The sequence below is a fragment of the Triturus cristatus genome, chromosome 1_1, assembly GCF_964204655.1.
Source record: "Triturus cristatus chromosome 1_1, aTriCri1.1, whole genome shotgun sequence".
Lineage (NCBI taxonomy): Eukaryota > Metazoa > Chordata > Amphibia > Caudata > Salamandridae > Triturus > Triturus cristatus.
This window is the reverse complement of record NC_140579.1, coordinates 20,817,453-20,832,537: the sequence shown is the minus strand read 5'-3', so window position 1 is coordinate 20,832,537 and position 15,085 is coordinate 20,817,453. Positions and strand designations below refer to the sequence as shown.

The following is a 15,085-nucleotide window of genomic DNA, read 5'->3' as shown; positions in this document are numbered from 1 at the left end:
TGGAGGTTTATACAAATTTCATGGTCCATAAAGAGAGGAGGAGGAGGGTGGCAATTGGGTCAGACTGGAAAATGACCAAACTTGAAATCTCAGAAGAGTAGCTTTGTTTAGAAAGAAAGAGCAAGGTTTTGTTGTTGTTCCCATGTCTCAGGAGCAAGGTGGTAGTCCTGGCTGGTCCCTCATAGATGACAATGAGTTTGTGAGACCTCAAGACACAGACACTAGGAGGGCTTCGAATGCAGCAGTGAGTGGTGAGGATTATAGCACGAGTGGAGTGCGGGTGAGCAGACGTCCCAGCCTGGTCGGATGATTATGTTCTGGGTTAGTTTTTCCCTCTAGTGTTTAGTCCACCCTGGTCAGATAATTATGTGTTGTGTGTTTGCTGTATTGTGTCTTGTGTGCGTGGTGTCTTAGTTTATCTTGCCCTCTTTTCCCCAGTTGTCGGTTTCCTTTCCTTCACATTTTGTATTTGTGGTACCTGTGCGGTGTTCTTTAGTGTATCTTGTTCCTGTCGATCGCATGTACTGCGTTGATGTCATGCTGCCTGGAGCGATGACATCATAGGATCCCATGTCGGACGTTGGGGGGGTTTGTGCCTGACCGAGATGGGCAGGTTGCTCTGAATAAAAGTTGAAGTGCTTCCTTACCTTGCAGCGGAGTGACCTCATTATTACCACAGACTCCCACAGAATGGCCTACGGTGTGTGTTTTGTGTGAAAAGTAGATTGGAAAAACCACTGGATACGCAGAGAAAAACCTTAGAAGAATATGTTTATTTATATATGAGGATGGATTGTTTCACAAAATATCAAAACGGAAGTGGGATCATGTGTATTAGAGGGATCCCTATTAGAAAAATCTGAGGGACCCTCAACAGCTATTTTCGGTCAGTGATATATGCTTTGCCACTGGCGTACTGGTAACTGATAGCGTCATCATCAGGTCTGTTCCTCCACCAGGAGGTAATATCTCTGATCGAAGAAATTATTTGGGATCCGCATCAGAGTAGGAGATTTAAAATTACCTCTTATCTAGAAGAAAATGATTTATTAAGAACCTAGATAGGGGTAAGGTTAAAAGTGAAGGTGTGTGTGTATTTGGGATATATAATGTTTCAGCATACTTGCGACCCAACGGGTCGGTGGCTTTCATCAGGACCAATAGAGTAGGAGAATCCCTTTGTTTTCCAAGACAGGCAGAGCAATGTCCCCTGGTTTTTGTAAGGTCTGGTTCAATTTGCTCCGGATATGGAGAAAACACTGTTCTGGCACTCAGGACAGGTGGGACTACGTTTACACGGATGTGCTTCACCGCAAGAGGGCAGCCGCACAGTCTCTCCCTCTAAACCTATTGGGCCTATACGATTATTAGTGGAGAACAGTGTTTTCTCCATATCCGAAGCAAATTGAACTGGACCATACAAACACGAGGGGACAAATTGGGACGCACTGCAGTCGGCCACAATCATAGGGTGGCTTCCAACATGCTTGTGACAGCTTTTTAAATAAAGAAACCATTTTTTAAACCAGGCCAATTTCCTTAAAGCTTTTATTTTAAGTTTAATTTTTTCTAAAGTGTCAGTGAGATTAGTCAGTGGCTCTGGGGCCTTTGCCTTTCCCCCCTGAAAGTTTAATCTCAATTCGCTTTACAAAGGGAATAAGAGCGAGACTGCTCGGTCTCATTGTTATCTTTGGACAATAACAAACTGGTGGGTATGCAATATTGTTTGCTCATCTAATGTGTGGATTTGGGGGTCCCAAAAGAAGATCACCCAAAGGTGCAGGGTCACCCTTCGTCCACGGGTCCGGAATACAAACTGAGACCAACACTGGAGTACGGAGAGAAAAGATATTTATTCTGATCTCATGAGAGAGAGCATCAGCAACAGACACCCATAGCTGTCTGAGGAGGCAGTCTGCCGGATCCTCAGTTCAGTATCTCTTATACCCCTCACCCTTACCCCAGGCGAGCAAAGAGAACAAAGGAACCATGATTATAAAACGGTGGTGACATTGATAAAATACGATAATCATACGAGCAGAGGTTATTCTGATTATATCAGTAGAGGGCAGCCGTTGAGACCCCACAGGGTGCAGCATGCAGGATGGAGGCAATAAACCACACGGGGAACTCCCTGCTGAACCGGTCTCACATGGATCAGATTAGCAGATGGTAGCTGTTGGGCCCCGCAGGGCATAGTGATTACACAACAAGTAGTGGTCAATCTGATAAATCCACAGGTGGTAGCTGTTGGGTCCCTGCAGGGTGTAGCGCGCAGGGTGCAGACGATAAGCATCTGGGAAACTCCCTGTTTGACTGGTTTGAGCATGAGTTGGTCAGTTTGTGGCTGACTGAGGCATGAACAGGGTGTGGGCGTCCGTGCAGGAATGAGGCAAATCAAGACATGAAGCCCCAGAGCGTTTGTGGTACTGGGAGAGAGTCCATAAGGAAGGGTGAAGCGCAAGAAATGGCAAAGCAAATGGCAAGAAAATAGACATATTTTTCCACAAATGCATGGCCGGCATCAGAAGAAATGAGGTTCAAAAGAAAAGAAAATGTCCCAATGGTGGTGCTCTCCTATTACCAACCCCCTACCACCAAGGGCGAAAAATCCATTCTGAAGCAAGATCCCAGCGAAGTAAATTTACGAACAAAATGGTACTAAAGCAGACATAAAAGTTCCAACTGTACTGATTGGACCATGATATGTCAGAGGTAAAGGTCGACAAAAGTTTATGAATAGTCTTGACTTTTATTCTTCTTCAAATCTTCATGAACCATTACAATACATCTTCAAAGGGAAGCCAACAAGTGTTTCGTCTCCAAGACTTTTTCAAGGCTGCGAAAAGTGTGCATAAAAGGCTAGTATTACCGTGAAAAATAGAGGGCAATCCATTTGGGATTGACCTATAGGTTAAATATAATTGAACTGGAGAAATCACCCGTGCAGAAAAAGGATGAACAGATGATGAAAGTGAGATAAATGATTGCCCCATATCCAATTCATAGGGAATAGACAAAAACAAAAAAAGAGTAGAAAGAAAAGAGCAGGCAGGAGACACATACCGCAGTTGCGTCGTCATCAAAAAGCACGGTAATATGAGCCTCTTATGTACACTTTTTCCAGCCTTGAGAAATTTCTTGAAGACGAAACACGTGTCGGCTAACTTTTGTTGACCTTTACTACTGACGTATCATGGTCTAATCAGTAGTATTGGGACTTATATGTGTGCTCTGGTAACGTTTTTTATTCATTGTTATCTTCATTTTATTATGAGCCATGATTTACAGATGTTTTCAGCAGAGGTTTGTGGCCCTGATTGGAGTGGGGCCTAGGACCATTAGCCCAACTACACCACCCCCTTTTGTTGGTCCTGCCCAGTGTCATTTCTTCTCTGACACTGACTTTTTTTTAGAGGCTAGCTGATGGAAACTCCATCAAAAATTGGTAGATATTTCATCCATCGTACCCCAAGTATCATAGGCTATAATGCATCTGCCATATATGTGAAGTAGTATCCTGTCCGACAAACTCTAAAAAAGGACCTAAGTGCCATAAAAGAACAGTTAGCAGAGATAATGCACACCTAAAACGATTAGCAGAGCAAACATCCGCCTACAAGTTGCATCGAGTGTGTTCACTCGGTTCTTTCTCTTGAGCGTCACCACAGACTACAATCCCTCTGATATCCCCCAGTGCTGCGGGTTGAAGTCATCACGTTCAGTCAGCTAAAGTACCCTTTAGGCTGGCTAGTCCCTTGGAGTTAGCCATCTCACTTTGTCACATTCTTCAGAAGTGGGAGTCCAACACTGTTCCCGGAAGGACAAATACATGCCACATTTTCTCTCTGCTCCCCTTCCCAGCCAAAGTCATTAAGAAAGCCATCAATGCCCAACTCTCCAAGTTCGTCTAAACGGACAGCATCCTGGACCTCTCCCAATCGGGCTTCAGAAGCAACCACAGCAGTGAGACCGCTCTCCTCGCCCCTACAGACGACAGCCGCACCATACTCAACCGAGGCAAGACTGCAGCTCTCATCCTCCTGGACCTCTCAGCCGCCTTTGACACCGTCTCCCATCACAACCACTGCGCAAGACTCCACGACTCCAGCATCAACATTAAAGCCCTAAGATGGATCCAGTCCTTCCTCACCGGCCAAACGGAGAGGGTCAGACTTCCACCATTCAAATCACAACCCCCAGAGATCAACTGCAGAGTGCCTCAGGGATCCTCCCTAAGCCCCACCGTCTTCAACATCTACATGGCCCCACATACAGCCATCTTTAGAAGCCATGGACTCAACATTGTCTCCTACGCCGACGACGCCAAGCTGATTCTCTCCCTCACAAGCAAACCCACAGCCACCAGGGGCAACGTCCACAACGGCTTTCACCAACTGGATGAAGGACAGCAGCCTCAAGTTTAACTTAGATAAGATCGAAGTCCGCCTCCTGGATTCCTTCCCCTCCGCCTGAGATGACTCTTGATGGCCCACAGCGCACAGAATCCCCCCCACACCCACGGACCACACACGAAACCTCAGCAACATCCTGGACTCCTCGCTCTCAATGAACTGACAAATCAATGTCGTCTCGTCCTCCTGCTTCCACAATCTCCGAATCCTTTGTAAGATCTTCAAGTGGATCCCCACTGAGTCCAGGAACACGGTCACCCATACACTCGTCAGCAGCAGACTACTACGGCAACGCAGTCTACGCTGGCACCACCCAGAAACTACCCCAAAAAACTGCAGACCATCCAGAATGCCACCGTCAGACTCATCCTGAACATCCCACACCGCAGCCAAATCACCAGCCACCTGAGACACCTTCCCTGGCTACCTTTCAACAAGAGAATCACCTTCAAGCTTCTCACATACACCTACAGAGCCCTCCACTATGCCGGATCTGCATACCACAACCACTGCCTCTCCTTCTACACTCCCACCAGACATCTCTGCTCTGCCCATATGGCCCTGGCCACTGTCACACGAATCCGCAAGATCACGGCTGGAGGAAGATCCTTCTTTTACCTCGCTGTGAACACCTGGAACTCACTGCCTCTGCACCTCCGGCAATCAGCATCGCTGCCACAATTCAGGAAAGACCTCAGACCTGGCTCTTCGACTGAACCTCAGACCCAGCCCCGTCCTCCACCCCAGCACCGTGCCACCCTCCCGGGTGAGTAGTCGTGCTTTGTAAGACACTGATTGAGGGTAACCCCCAACTACGCAAATGATTTCCATTTACAGTTAATATTTCTGGGTGCACCATGTGTGTGGAGACCCTGAACATCTTTTTCATTTCATAACTCAAGGTCCGGCTTTGTTTATTAAAGGAACAAGTATTTTTATTATTTACCTCGCTTTTACATTTTTCGTGATTTGTCTTCATTACATTTTAATGTCCTGGATTTATTGGACTGGACAGTGGTTTGCATTGTGTTGTCCATTTCGGGCACCCTGCTTGCTCCTGAAAAGAAGACTCTACCAGATAAAAGTGAGCTTTGGGGGCACCTAAGCCTCCCTAAGACGCACAGAGAAAGAAACGTGCAATGTGGTTCAATGCATTCAACATTGATGCATTTTTAGAGCACAAAGGGCATTTACGACAATGAAAGGTCTATTCGTATTCTGTTTTTCTCCCCAATGGTCTTGGTTGGTAATGGAGGGTGACCCTGAAAATGCAACAACGCCCTCAAACGTGTAACCCTGCGGCAATCACGAACGTTTGGGGTATTTACTGCCCTGGAAAGGTTCGCAAAACTGTTCTTTCTAAAGGCAGGAGTGTCCTGTTTTGCTGTTTTACTAGCATCCGCTATTTCGAGAAGAGTAGGGTTTGGGAAGTTGAAATTCAAAAGACACATTTCCAATTGATTTATTGTGCATGCCTAAAAACCTGTATATCAAGAAATGTGGAGTCATCTTGTGGGAGTAGATCTCCAGCTGTGAGTGGAGCCCCTTCTCACTATAAACACCTGGTTTGGGAGAGAGTCCCTGTTTGTGGCCCCCTGGTTTGGGAGAGAGTCCCTGTTTGTGGCCCCCTGGTTTGGGAGAGAGTCCCTGTTTGTGGCCCCCTGGTTTGGGAGAGAGTCCCTGTTTGTGGCCCCCTGGTTTGGGAGAGAGTCCCTGTTTGTGGCCCCCTGGTTTCGGAGAGAGTCCCTCTTTGTGGCCCCCTGGTTTGGGAGAGAGTCCCTGTTTGTGGCCCCCTGGTTTGGGAGAGAGTCCCTGTTTGTGGCCCCCTGGTTTGGGAGAGAGTCCCTGTTTGTGGCCCCCTGGTTTGGGAGAGAGTCCCTGTTTGTGGCCCCCTGGTTTGGGAGAGAGTCCCTGTTTGCGGCCCCCTGGTTTGGGAGAGAGTCCCTGTTTGTGGCCCCCTGGTTTGGGAGAGCGTCCCTGTTTGCGCCCCCTGGTTTGGGAGAGAGTCCCTGTTTGCGGCCCCCTGGTTTGGGAGAGAGTCCCTGTTTGCGGCCCCCTGGTTTGGGAGAGAGTCCCTGTTTGTGGCCCCCTGGTTTGGGAGAGCGTCCCTGTTTGTGGCCCCCTGGTTTGGGAGAGCGTCCCTGTTTGTGGCCCCCTGGTTTGGGAGAGCGTCCCTGTTTGTGGCCCATCCATACACCTGCCCCCCCTCTCTTCGAGAGTCTCTCAACTTCAGTGCACCTCAGTTTCTCTGCAACAGAAGCGGTCTGTCCCCTTAAACACTGAAGTGTGCATGCACTGCGGCCCCCATCACCAGGGGCCACAAATTCGGACATGACTAGTTACTAATTTATTCCAACTCAAAGTGAACAGCATGGAGGAAAAATGCCCCCCGGTGAACACCACAGCGAAGGACAGGAGACATAAACTGCCGTTAAAGGGGTCTGTGGGCCTCAGCCCGCGTGAAGAGCAGCAGAGAAACCTTCCGATTATATAGTACGCGCACAATGAAACCCTCACTCCCCCTCACTTCTGACACCCCTCATCGCCCGCTGGGCCCAAGAATATCCAAACATCGATTATGTTGTCCAAGGCGTAGACTTTTATTCACATCAAACCATATAAATCTACACAAGCACTACGGGAGTAAAGTACTACTTGGATATATATCATGAAACACAGCAACAGACTTTCTGCGACATCCACATGTCAAAGGCAGTAAGACATGAGGCATAACATTAGAATTGATTTCAGCTTCGCCATACACGTACTTAAATTTGTTGGCTGACTCGGCCGACTCACTCAGCTGCGCACATTGTGCCGGTAGACCCCCAACGCGCTACAGCAAACATTGCCACATGTCAAAGGTAGTAAGGAAATTAGGCATAACATTATTTGTTGGCCGACTCGGCCGACCCACTCAGCTGCGCACATTGTGCCGAGAGGCCCCAACGCGCTACAGCAAACATTGAATTGCTTGAAATACTGGGCACCGCATAGTGCACCGGCCCACCGAGGTACCTGAACACAGGCAGCCTCCCAAAGAGTCCACACAATCCATACTTTGCGGGATAGGGCAGTAGAGACAGGACCACCGGCAGGTCAGTCCCCTCCCTGCCTATCCACTGCACAGTTCCACCCTACCCCCTCTTGGGGTTCATCCAGTCGCTGAACCTCCATTGCTGGGCATGCCCCCTTTGGTGTTAACTGCCAGCGCTCTGCCTTTCTCTTCTGCCGGGTGGTTTCCGACGTTCTTGCGGCTTCCCTGGGTCCAGAGACAAAGAGGAGGTGACCCCAGGGACGCCGCCTTATGTAAATTTGATACTTGTATAGCGCACTACTCACCCGCAAGGGTCTCAAGGCGCTTGTACAAATACCGCTGTGGAACCCATCCTGGCTTTCCCTGTGAGGCGTCCACTCCTGGGCACCCCCAAGGTGGAGGCCAGGCATCCTTAGCGTTGTGGGGGCCGTTGTGGAGATTAAGCAAGCTATTGCCCAGAGTTGCAGAGTGGGACTCCATGATTGGAATAGGCACCGAGGCGAGAATTATCAGGTCCGTGGAATTTTTGAGCCCAAGACCCACCGAGACGGGGAATTGAACCCTGGTCCCGGGCTAGACCTCTGCATCAGGGTCTGCCGCTCTAACCATTGAGCCACACTTCTCTATAACACAATGAGATAAGTTTCGGTTTCCAAACGTATACCACACGTCATCGCGTAATCGGACCACCCAAACCATCCCCTCAACTGAAGCTTGGTTTCAGGCGCGACTAAGGGCGCCCCTCCTCTAGGCGAGGGGGGCGCCCCACTTCTAGGCGAGGGGGGCGCCTAGTCAATATATTCCTGATGAACAGATCAAAAAGGAAACTTGAGTGGAGCGAGGCGCATGTGGCAGAGACATCGGGTGTCTTGTCTCCGTCTGGACAGGTTTGACTGACAGACATGGGCAGGTCGCTGTCTCTCTCTGTTCTCTCCCTGTTTAAAGCCCTGGCCCCTGAGGTCCTTCGATGTGTGACGTGGCATCCCCTCCCCCCCCCCCGCCCCCCTTCTACAGCTCTGGCCTGGGGGAGGGGGTGAACAGCAGAGGAGAGGCCAGCACCGCTCTTCGGCTCCTGTCTGCATGGGAGGGGGGGGGGGGGGTGCACCGCACATCCCCAGACACTGCATGCGCCCCTTAGGTCTGGGCTGCTGCCCTTTGACCTCCGGATTCCAGAGAAGGGGGGCATTGCACAAAGGTAAGAAAGAGACGCTACAAGAACACAGCTAAACTGTACAGCCAACTAAGCGTTAAGAGACAAGAGAGTTGGAGGGGGTGGGGGTGCGGTGCGGTCATATGTGTGACGTCCAAATGGACTGGTAGACCTCAGTGTGATAAGCGCCAGTTAAGCTCAAAATTCGGAGGGGGTTTGTTTTAGGAAATGTATTTCACAGCTTTAAGTGTTTTTTTAGCTCACCTAAAGTCTCACACGTCGGCTCTAGTGTCATTTAAATGAAAGAATCAACATATATTAACAACTTGTGTTACAGAATGAATGCGCGTCTATGATTCTGTCATCTCCTTCCCCTCACGCGCCGAGCACCGCTCTCAACGAGGGCATCGAGGCGCCTGAGTGAATCGGGCGTCCCACAGAATGGGCAATGTGTGCAAGAAAGTACACGTGGCACGGTGGGCGTGGCACCGAGACACGCAGCCGAGGCTTACAAAAGCCCCCTTGTATTCTCACCGTGAAACCCTATACTCTGAGCCCCGGCCACACACTTACCGCAGGTGGGAGCCGCGGGGTTTATTTGCTGTCGGAAGACAGCCTTTGGGGGATACAAAAAGCAGTCAATTAAACTAAACTGGACATTGTAGGAATGTAAAAAAATGTGGTATTTGTGTCAAATAATAATCATAACACATGAAGTAATAACGCAATGTGTTCTCCTTTGGTACAAAGGTGAAATAAAATAAAGTGCATGGGTGTCACTAATAGACATTAATTGTTGAAGAGACGCTATTTTAACTTTTATTTTTAAGTATTGGACCCGGAAATTGTAATTGTATAGCGCTTATTACAATTGAGGAGGTGATGAACCACTTTGCAGCAAATACCGCACTCCTCCAGAACCCAAGATTAGAGTTAAATAGTTAACATATCGGTTATATGTGCTTCCTTTGTTACAATGTGCATCTGTTCTCGTGCGTTGACGCCATGTGTGCTTCTGGTCACTTTACAATCCAGAAGAGACAGTGCTTGAATCCTTCTGAACAGGGCGTCGTGGATATGTCAGACTTGGACACAAATGTACACCTGGCCCCCACCAAGCACCATCTTGACCAAGCAGTCATCAAACAGGCACCGCACCTACTGACGGACAAGCTCACCAACTCCAGTGTGGCCAGGACACCATAAGGCCAAAGTGCAAAAAAGTAAAAAAATAAAAATAATAAAGTGACAGGATTTCACCATCCTTGTGCCCAGAATCTGAACCGACGTCTACATGTCAACCAAGACAGCCCACCGCTGCTCCAGGCTTTGAAGCACAGTACACCAGAAGAGGAAGCCAGACACTTTCGGAAACCTTTAACCCTACAGAAAGTTCTGCTTCCTCTCAGCTGGACTTGCGCTGTACAAATATAAGATACGCATATAGAATTAGGGTATCTTTGGTTTTCTGATGCTCACAGAGACTATGGGCCTTCATAAGAGGCAGATATCCCATCTTTATTTACTATAAGATTCTAAGGCTATTATGTACTTGTAACACGGTGGGCACTGTGCTTGGCACTGGCACTTAATATGCAGCGCCAGCACTTATGACAGTCTGCCACATGGTGGGCTGTGTGCCCGATTTAGAGTGAGCACAACAACATTGTTTACTAATTCAACATATATTAAAAATGACAATCACCTTCCACCCATACTAATCTTACAGCTTTGGGGCCTTGAAGTGTCGCACTGGTAGGAGTGGGCTGGTTAGCAGCTGGGTTGGTACTGTCATTGGTAGGGCTCGCAGGGGCTATGGGTGGTGTAGGCTGCAGTGGCCTCCTGACAAGGGCCCCAGCACTTCATTATTCACAAATTAAGCAATGGGCGGATGGGACATCCTCCACAATTGTGACAGAGTATCCAGTCATCCAAACTCTAAATAAGGCCCCATGTGTTGTTCCTTCAAATGATTAAAAGTAAACTGTAGTTTCAGTGCTCAAACGCCTTACAAAATGGCAAGCATTATCAAAGCCAATAGACCTGGCTGGCAAACTTGCGTCACAAGCCAGACCAGTTAGCTTTGTGGTTGTGAGAGGCCCAGCATCAGTGCGAAAAGGGCCTAGGGATGCTCTTAATATGAGAAGTAGCACGGTGGAGAGCTTCATGGGCACTGGTTGCACTGAAGAGGAGCGCGGTCCTGGCAGCAAGATGGCATGGATGCAACAGGTACATCTAAAGACAGATGGGCATCTCAGGTCCGAGAGATCCAGAGCTGGAAGCACGGACATCTTGGAGAGAAGATATAAACCAGCAGCCTCGCAGCAGGATGAAAAGGCGCAGCCAGACCTCATCCCAGTGGCATGGTGAGAGGGAGCCATGCTGTTAAGCAGATAGAAGTCTGGCATTTATGTGCAGCCATCTTGGTGTCAGGCACCCTAAAGTAAGAGAACAATGGTGCCATCTTCGGGTCAGGCTAACACTGAGGCACTGGTTAGAGGAGGCATACCCTGAAGCAGAGGTCAGACCAGGGTTCGATTCCCGACGCGGCAGGGTCTGGAGCCCAATTGTCCACGGACTCGATAATTCTCGCTTCGGTGCCTACTCTAAGCACGAGTTCACACTATGCAGCTCTGGGCAACAAGCTTGCTTAATCTCCACAACGGCCCCCCGCGGCGGGATGCCTGGCTTTCACCTTGGGGATGCCCAGTACGGGTTATCTCATAGGGAAAAACCAGGACGGGTTCCCAATGCAAGCGCCGAGATGCCCAAGGGTAATTTGAGCGCTATATAAGACCGCACATACATACATACATAATTAATAATGTGTTGCAGTATAAATAAGAAATACGATTCCGCATAACTTGTACATACCGGATAAAGGAATGCATGTATGACGACTTTGTGTATCTTGAAGATGTGAAGTAGTTCCTCGTGCACAACAATGTAAAGGAGGCTCCGCCCAGCCAATAGTATGAGGCGTTAGAGCTTTACTAATTTAGGGCGGAGCCAAAGCCATTCTATGTATACATTGATGGATTCTGAGCAACAGGTGTTGTAGACAACTACAGCTGTCTTTAGCAAGGCCTTAAAAGCAAAGCACCTACGAAGCGCTTGTCATATATTAATCAGATGGCTTTATAATGCTTACAAATCACATGTTACCTCAAGGCTCCTATGCTGGGACTTTAATACATTTACATGGCAGAGGCGAGTGCCCACTACCCACTAAAGTATACAGACATGCCTGGCACTCCAAGTAGCGTATATTCGATTCTAAAGCATTTAAGGGAAGTTCACTTTGGGCTTATGCAGCGCTTAAAAGAACACACACAGCTCCCAACTCTTGGAAACTCTACCCAGCACCAGTAAATAATACGCAGACGTCAAGGTGTCTACAGAACTTCGAAAGTCCATTGTGACTTAGGAGCGGCATCCATTGTGTGCTCCTCCATAGCGCCTAGAATCCTTGCACTCACCTTGAAGAGCGCATAGTGCAGGTACTGGTAGGGCTCCCTCCGCTGGAAGTCCCGCAGCGTGTCCCGGCCGGGGTAGGGCACCTGGAAGGCGGGCAGGCCCTGCTTGCACTCCCTCCAGCAGACGGCGGTGGGCAGCAGCTCCCGGTGCCAGCCCTCCAGGGACTCGGAGGTGCGGGCCGCCCCCCGCGGGCCGCACGCCCGGCCGCAGGCGGCCTCGCTGTCCCGCAGGAGGCGGTGCAGACGCAGGCTGTGCTCCAGGAGCCGCACCGCCTCCCTCCAGCTCTCGCCCTCGTAGTGCTCCAGCGCCAGGCTGTAGGTGGCCGTCAGGGGCGCCAGGTCCGCTCGGGAGAAGCCCCGAAAGCTGTACTTCTCGTACTGCGCCCGGGCGCAGGGGGGCGCCAGTGAGAGCAGCAGAGCCCAGAGTAGGGCGAGGCGGGGGCTTCGGTGGGAATGTAGCCGAGTCTGGGGGTCCATGGCAGCTGGCTGTGGGGCAACACCTTACTGAAGCTAGGGTGCCCCTGCAGCACACCCGTAGGGTCCACCCACTGCTGGCTGCCCCCTGGGGCACCTCTTGCCCCCAGGCACTACCTATGCTCCGTCCGGCCCTGGTGCCTTCTGTCACTTTGGAGGCACCAGCTTGCTGTCACTCATCATGCCCTGGGTGCCCTTGCCCCCCCCCCCTCCCTGCTGCTTCTGCCTCGGTGCAGCTGAACTGCCCTGGCCCTGCTGCCACTTCTCGTGCTGCTGCTGCCCCCGACCCCCTCCTGCCGCCCTCTCATGCCCCTGTCTCGAGCACACGCTACCCTGCACGTAGCACCCGGCTCGAAAATTCCGTTCATTGAAAGTTGGGGGAAAAAAGGGTTTAGAGCACATCTGGAACTTTTTTTCCTGTTCCCAAATTTGGTAAAAGGTGGGAGGGAGGATGAGCGGGGGATTCTGCAGGGTCTTAGTGCTCCAAGAAACCCAAGGAAGTTGTCGAGAGATGAGTCGAGTAAACTTGGTCAATGCGCCATCAAAATCCATCCGTCCATATAGAGGTGGGCAAGCCTCCAAATGAACAGGGCGAGCCGGGAAAAGGGTCGCCTCTGGCTCTAAAAGTCTGTGTTCAAGCCGAGCCTTGAAAAGATTTCAATCTGTTTTAAAGCGCTGGTAAAGGCTGGCTTTACTAATCCACTCAGCTGTCCACTTTAAATGCAGATCTGTTCTTTGCAGCAGGCACATTAACCCTCTGCGCTACTTTATGGCAAGTCAAAACTGCCACTAGATAAAGCTGGAATCTGTCTCTCCAGCAGGAACATTAAGCACAAGAGTTATCTTGACATTTTTATTGCTGCCTAAAAGCTGGACAGCACAAGGAACTCTGCAGCAGGTACTTTTAAATCTTAAATTATTGCTAAACCCAGCTGAGCTGACCCTGAGGTCAGTGCCCCACCCCCTCCAGGACTGCGCCAAGCGCTGCCGCACCGGTCGCACTGCCCTAAAGCCGGCCCTGGTCATGTGCTCCCTACATGCGGCGTACATTCTTATTATACGTGGAGCAACAAGGCTATTAAATCATACACTCGAGGTTTTTGAACAGCGCACATCCTGAATTCACAGGTTTGAAAGTGCACTTTTTTCAGCACAGGTACATTTCCGTGGGCTCACAGGATCGCTGGTCTGGATTCAAACCTGGCTTCCCAGGCTGCACGGTCTGCAGTTGTAGCCACGAGGTCACATCGCCTCACGTGCAAAGACTTGTTTTGGCCTGAAGTGAGCTGAGACAGAGCCTGGCATCTGCATCAAGCTCTCGGTGGATGCCCACCTCTACTGTTCATACTTAAAGCTCCCCTGGAGGCTAATTCAGTCCAAGCCTGCCCAGGATCACAGGGGAGCCACAGCTCCTACCCGTGGAGCGGGATGATGGCCCACAGCGCTGTCATTTGCCCTTAATATCTACTAACTCAAAATGTCACTTAATGCAAGCTCCCCTGGAGGCTCATTCAGTCCAAGCCTGCCCAGGATCACAGGGGAGCCACAGCTCCTACCCGTGGAGCGGGATGATGGCCCACAGCGCTGTCATTTGCCCTTAATATCTACTAACTCAAAATGTCACTTAATGCAAGCTCCCCTGGAGGCTCATTCAGTCCAAGCCTGCCCAGGATCACAGGGGAGCCACAGCTCCTACCCATGGAGCGGGATGATGGCCCACAGCGCTGTGACTTGCCCTTAGTATCCACTAACTCAAAATGTCTCTTAATGCAAGCTCCCCTGGAGGCTCAGTCAGTCCAAGCCTGCCCAGGATCACAGGGGAGCCACAGCTCCTACCCATGGAGCGGGATGATGGCCCACAGCGCTGTGACTTGCCCTTAGTATCCACTAACTCAAAATGTCTCTTAATGCAAGCTCCCCTGGAGGCTCAGTCAGTCCAAGCCTGCCCAGGATCACAGGGGAGCCACAGCTCCTACCCATGGAGCGGGATGATGGCCCACAGCGCTGTGACTTGCCCTTAGTATCCACTAACTCAAAATGTCTCTTAATGCAAGCTCCCCTGGAGGCTCAGTCAGTCCAAGCCTGCCCAGGATCACAGGGGAGCCACAGCTCCTACCCATGGAGAGGGATGATGGCCCACAGCGCTGTGATTTGCCCTTAGTATCCACCAACTCAAAATGTCACTTAACCCAATTTTACGTTCAAGTTTGCTCTGCAAAACCAGCATGTTGCTAAATACTGCTTTATTTTGTGTTTGTATTGCTCATGCCTGCAGGTTTAGCATTACATTCATTAAAAGTAGCTCGAAAGGAGAACTTTGCACTTCTGCACTGGTTGTTACTGAAAGAAGGTAAACCTCCCCTTCTTGCAAATGTCCTTGCCTCATAGCATATGCAATGCCTGCTATGAAAGCGCTGTGTTCTGCCTGTTGCTACTTATTGACTGCAGGGGTTTCAGAGTAGACATTGTCTTCCCAGCAGCATAGGGACACCACCGGACTGGGAACCGAAACCGGCCCTCGCAAACAGCTCGG

At 50.1% G+C, this 15,085-nt stretch overlaps 1 protein-coding gene across 1 annotated transcript in view; it reads right to left on the bottom strand.

The window, feature by feature from the left end:
• The window catches only part of LOC146869178 (endoplasmic reticulum protein SC65-like), a 95,614-nt gene extending 82,686 nt beyond the window's left edge, over positions 1-12,928 (bottom strand). The window contains exon 1 of the mRNA XM_085642154.1: positions 12,082-12,928. Coding sequence (XP_085498280.1) covers positions 12,082-12,555 — 474 coding nt within the window. The 5' untranslated portion in view covers positions 12,556-12,928. The remainder of the gene's footprint in view (positions 1-12,081) is intronic.
• Positions 12,929-15,085: the final 2,157 nt, after the last annotated feature.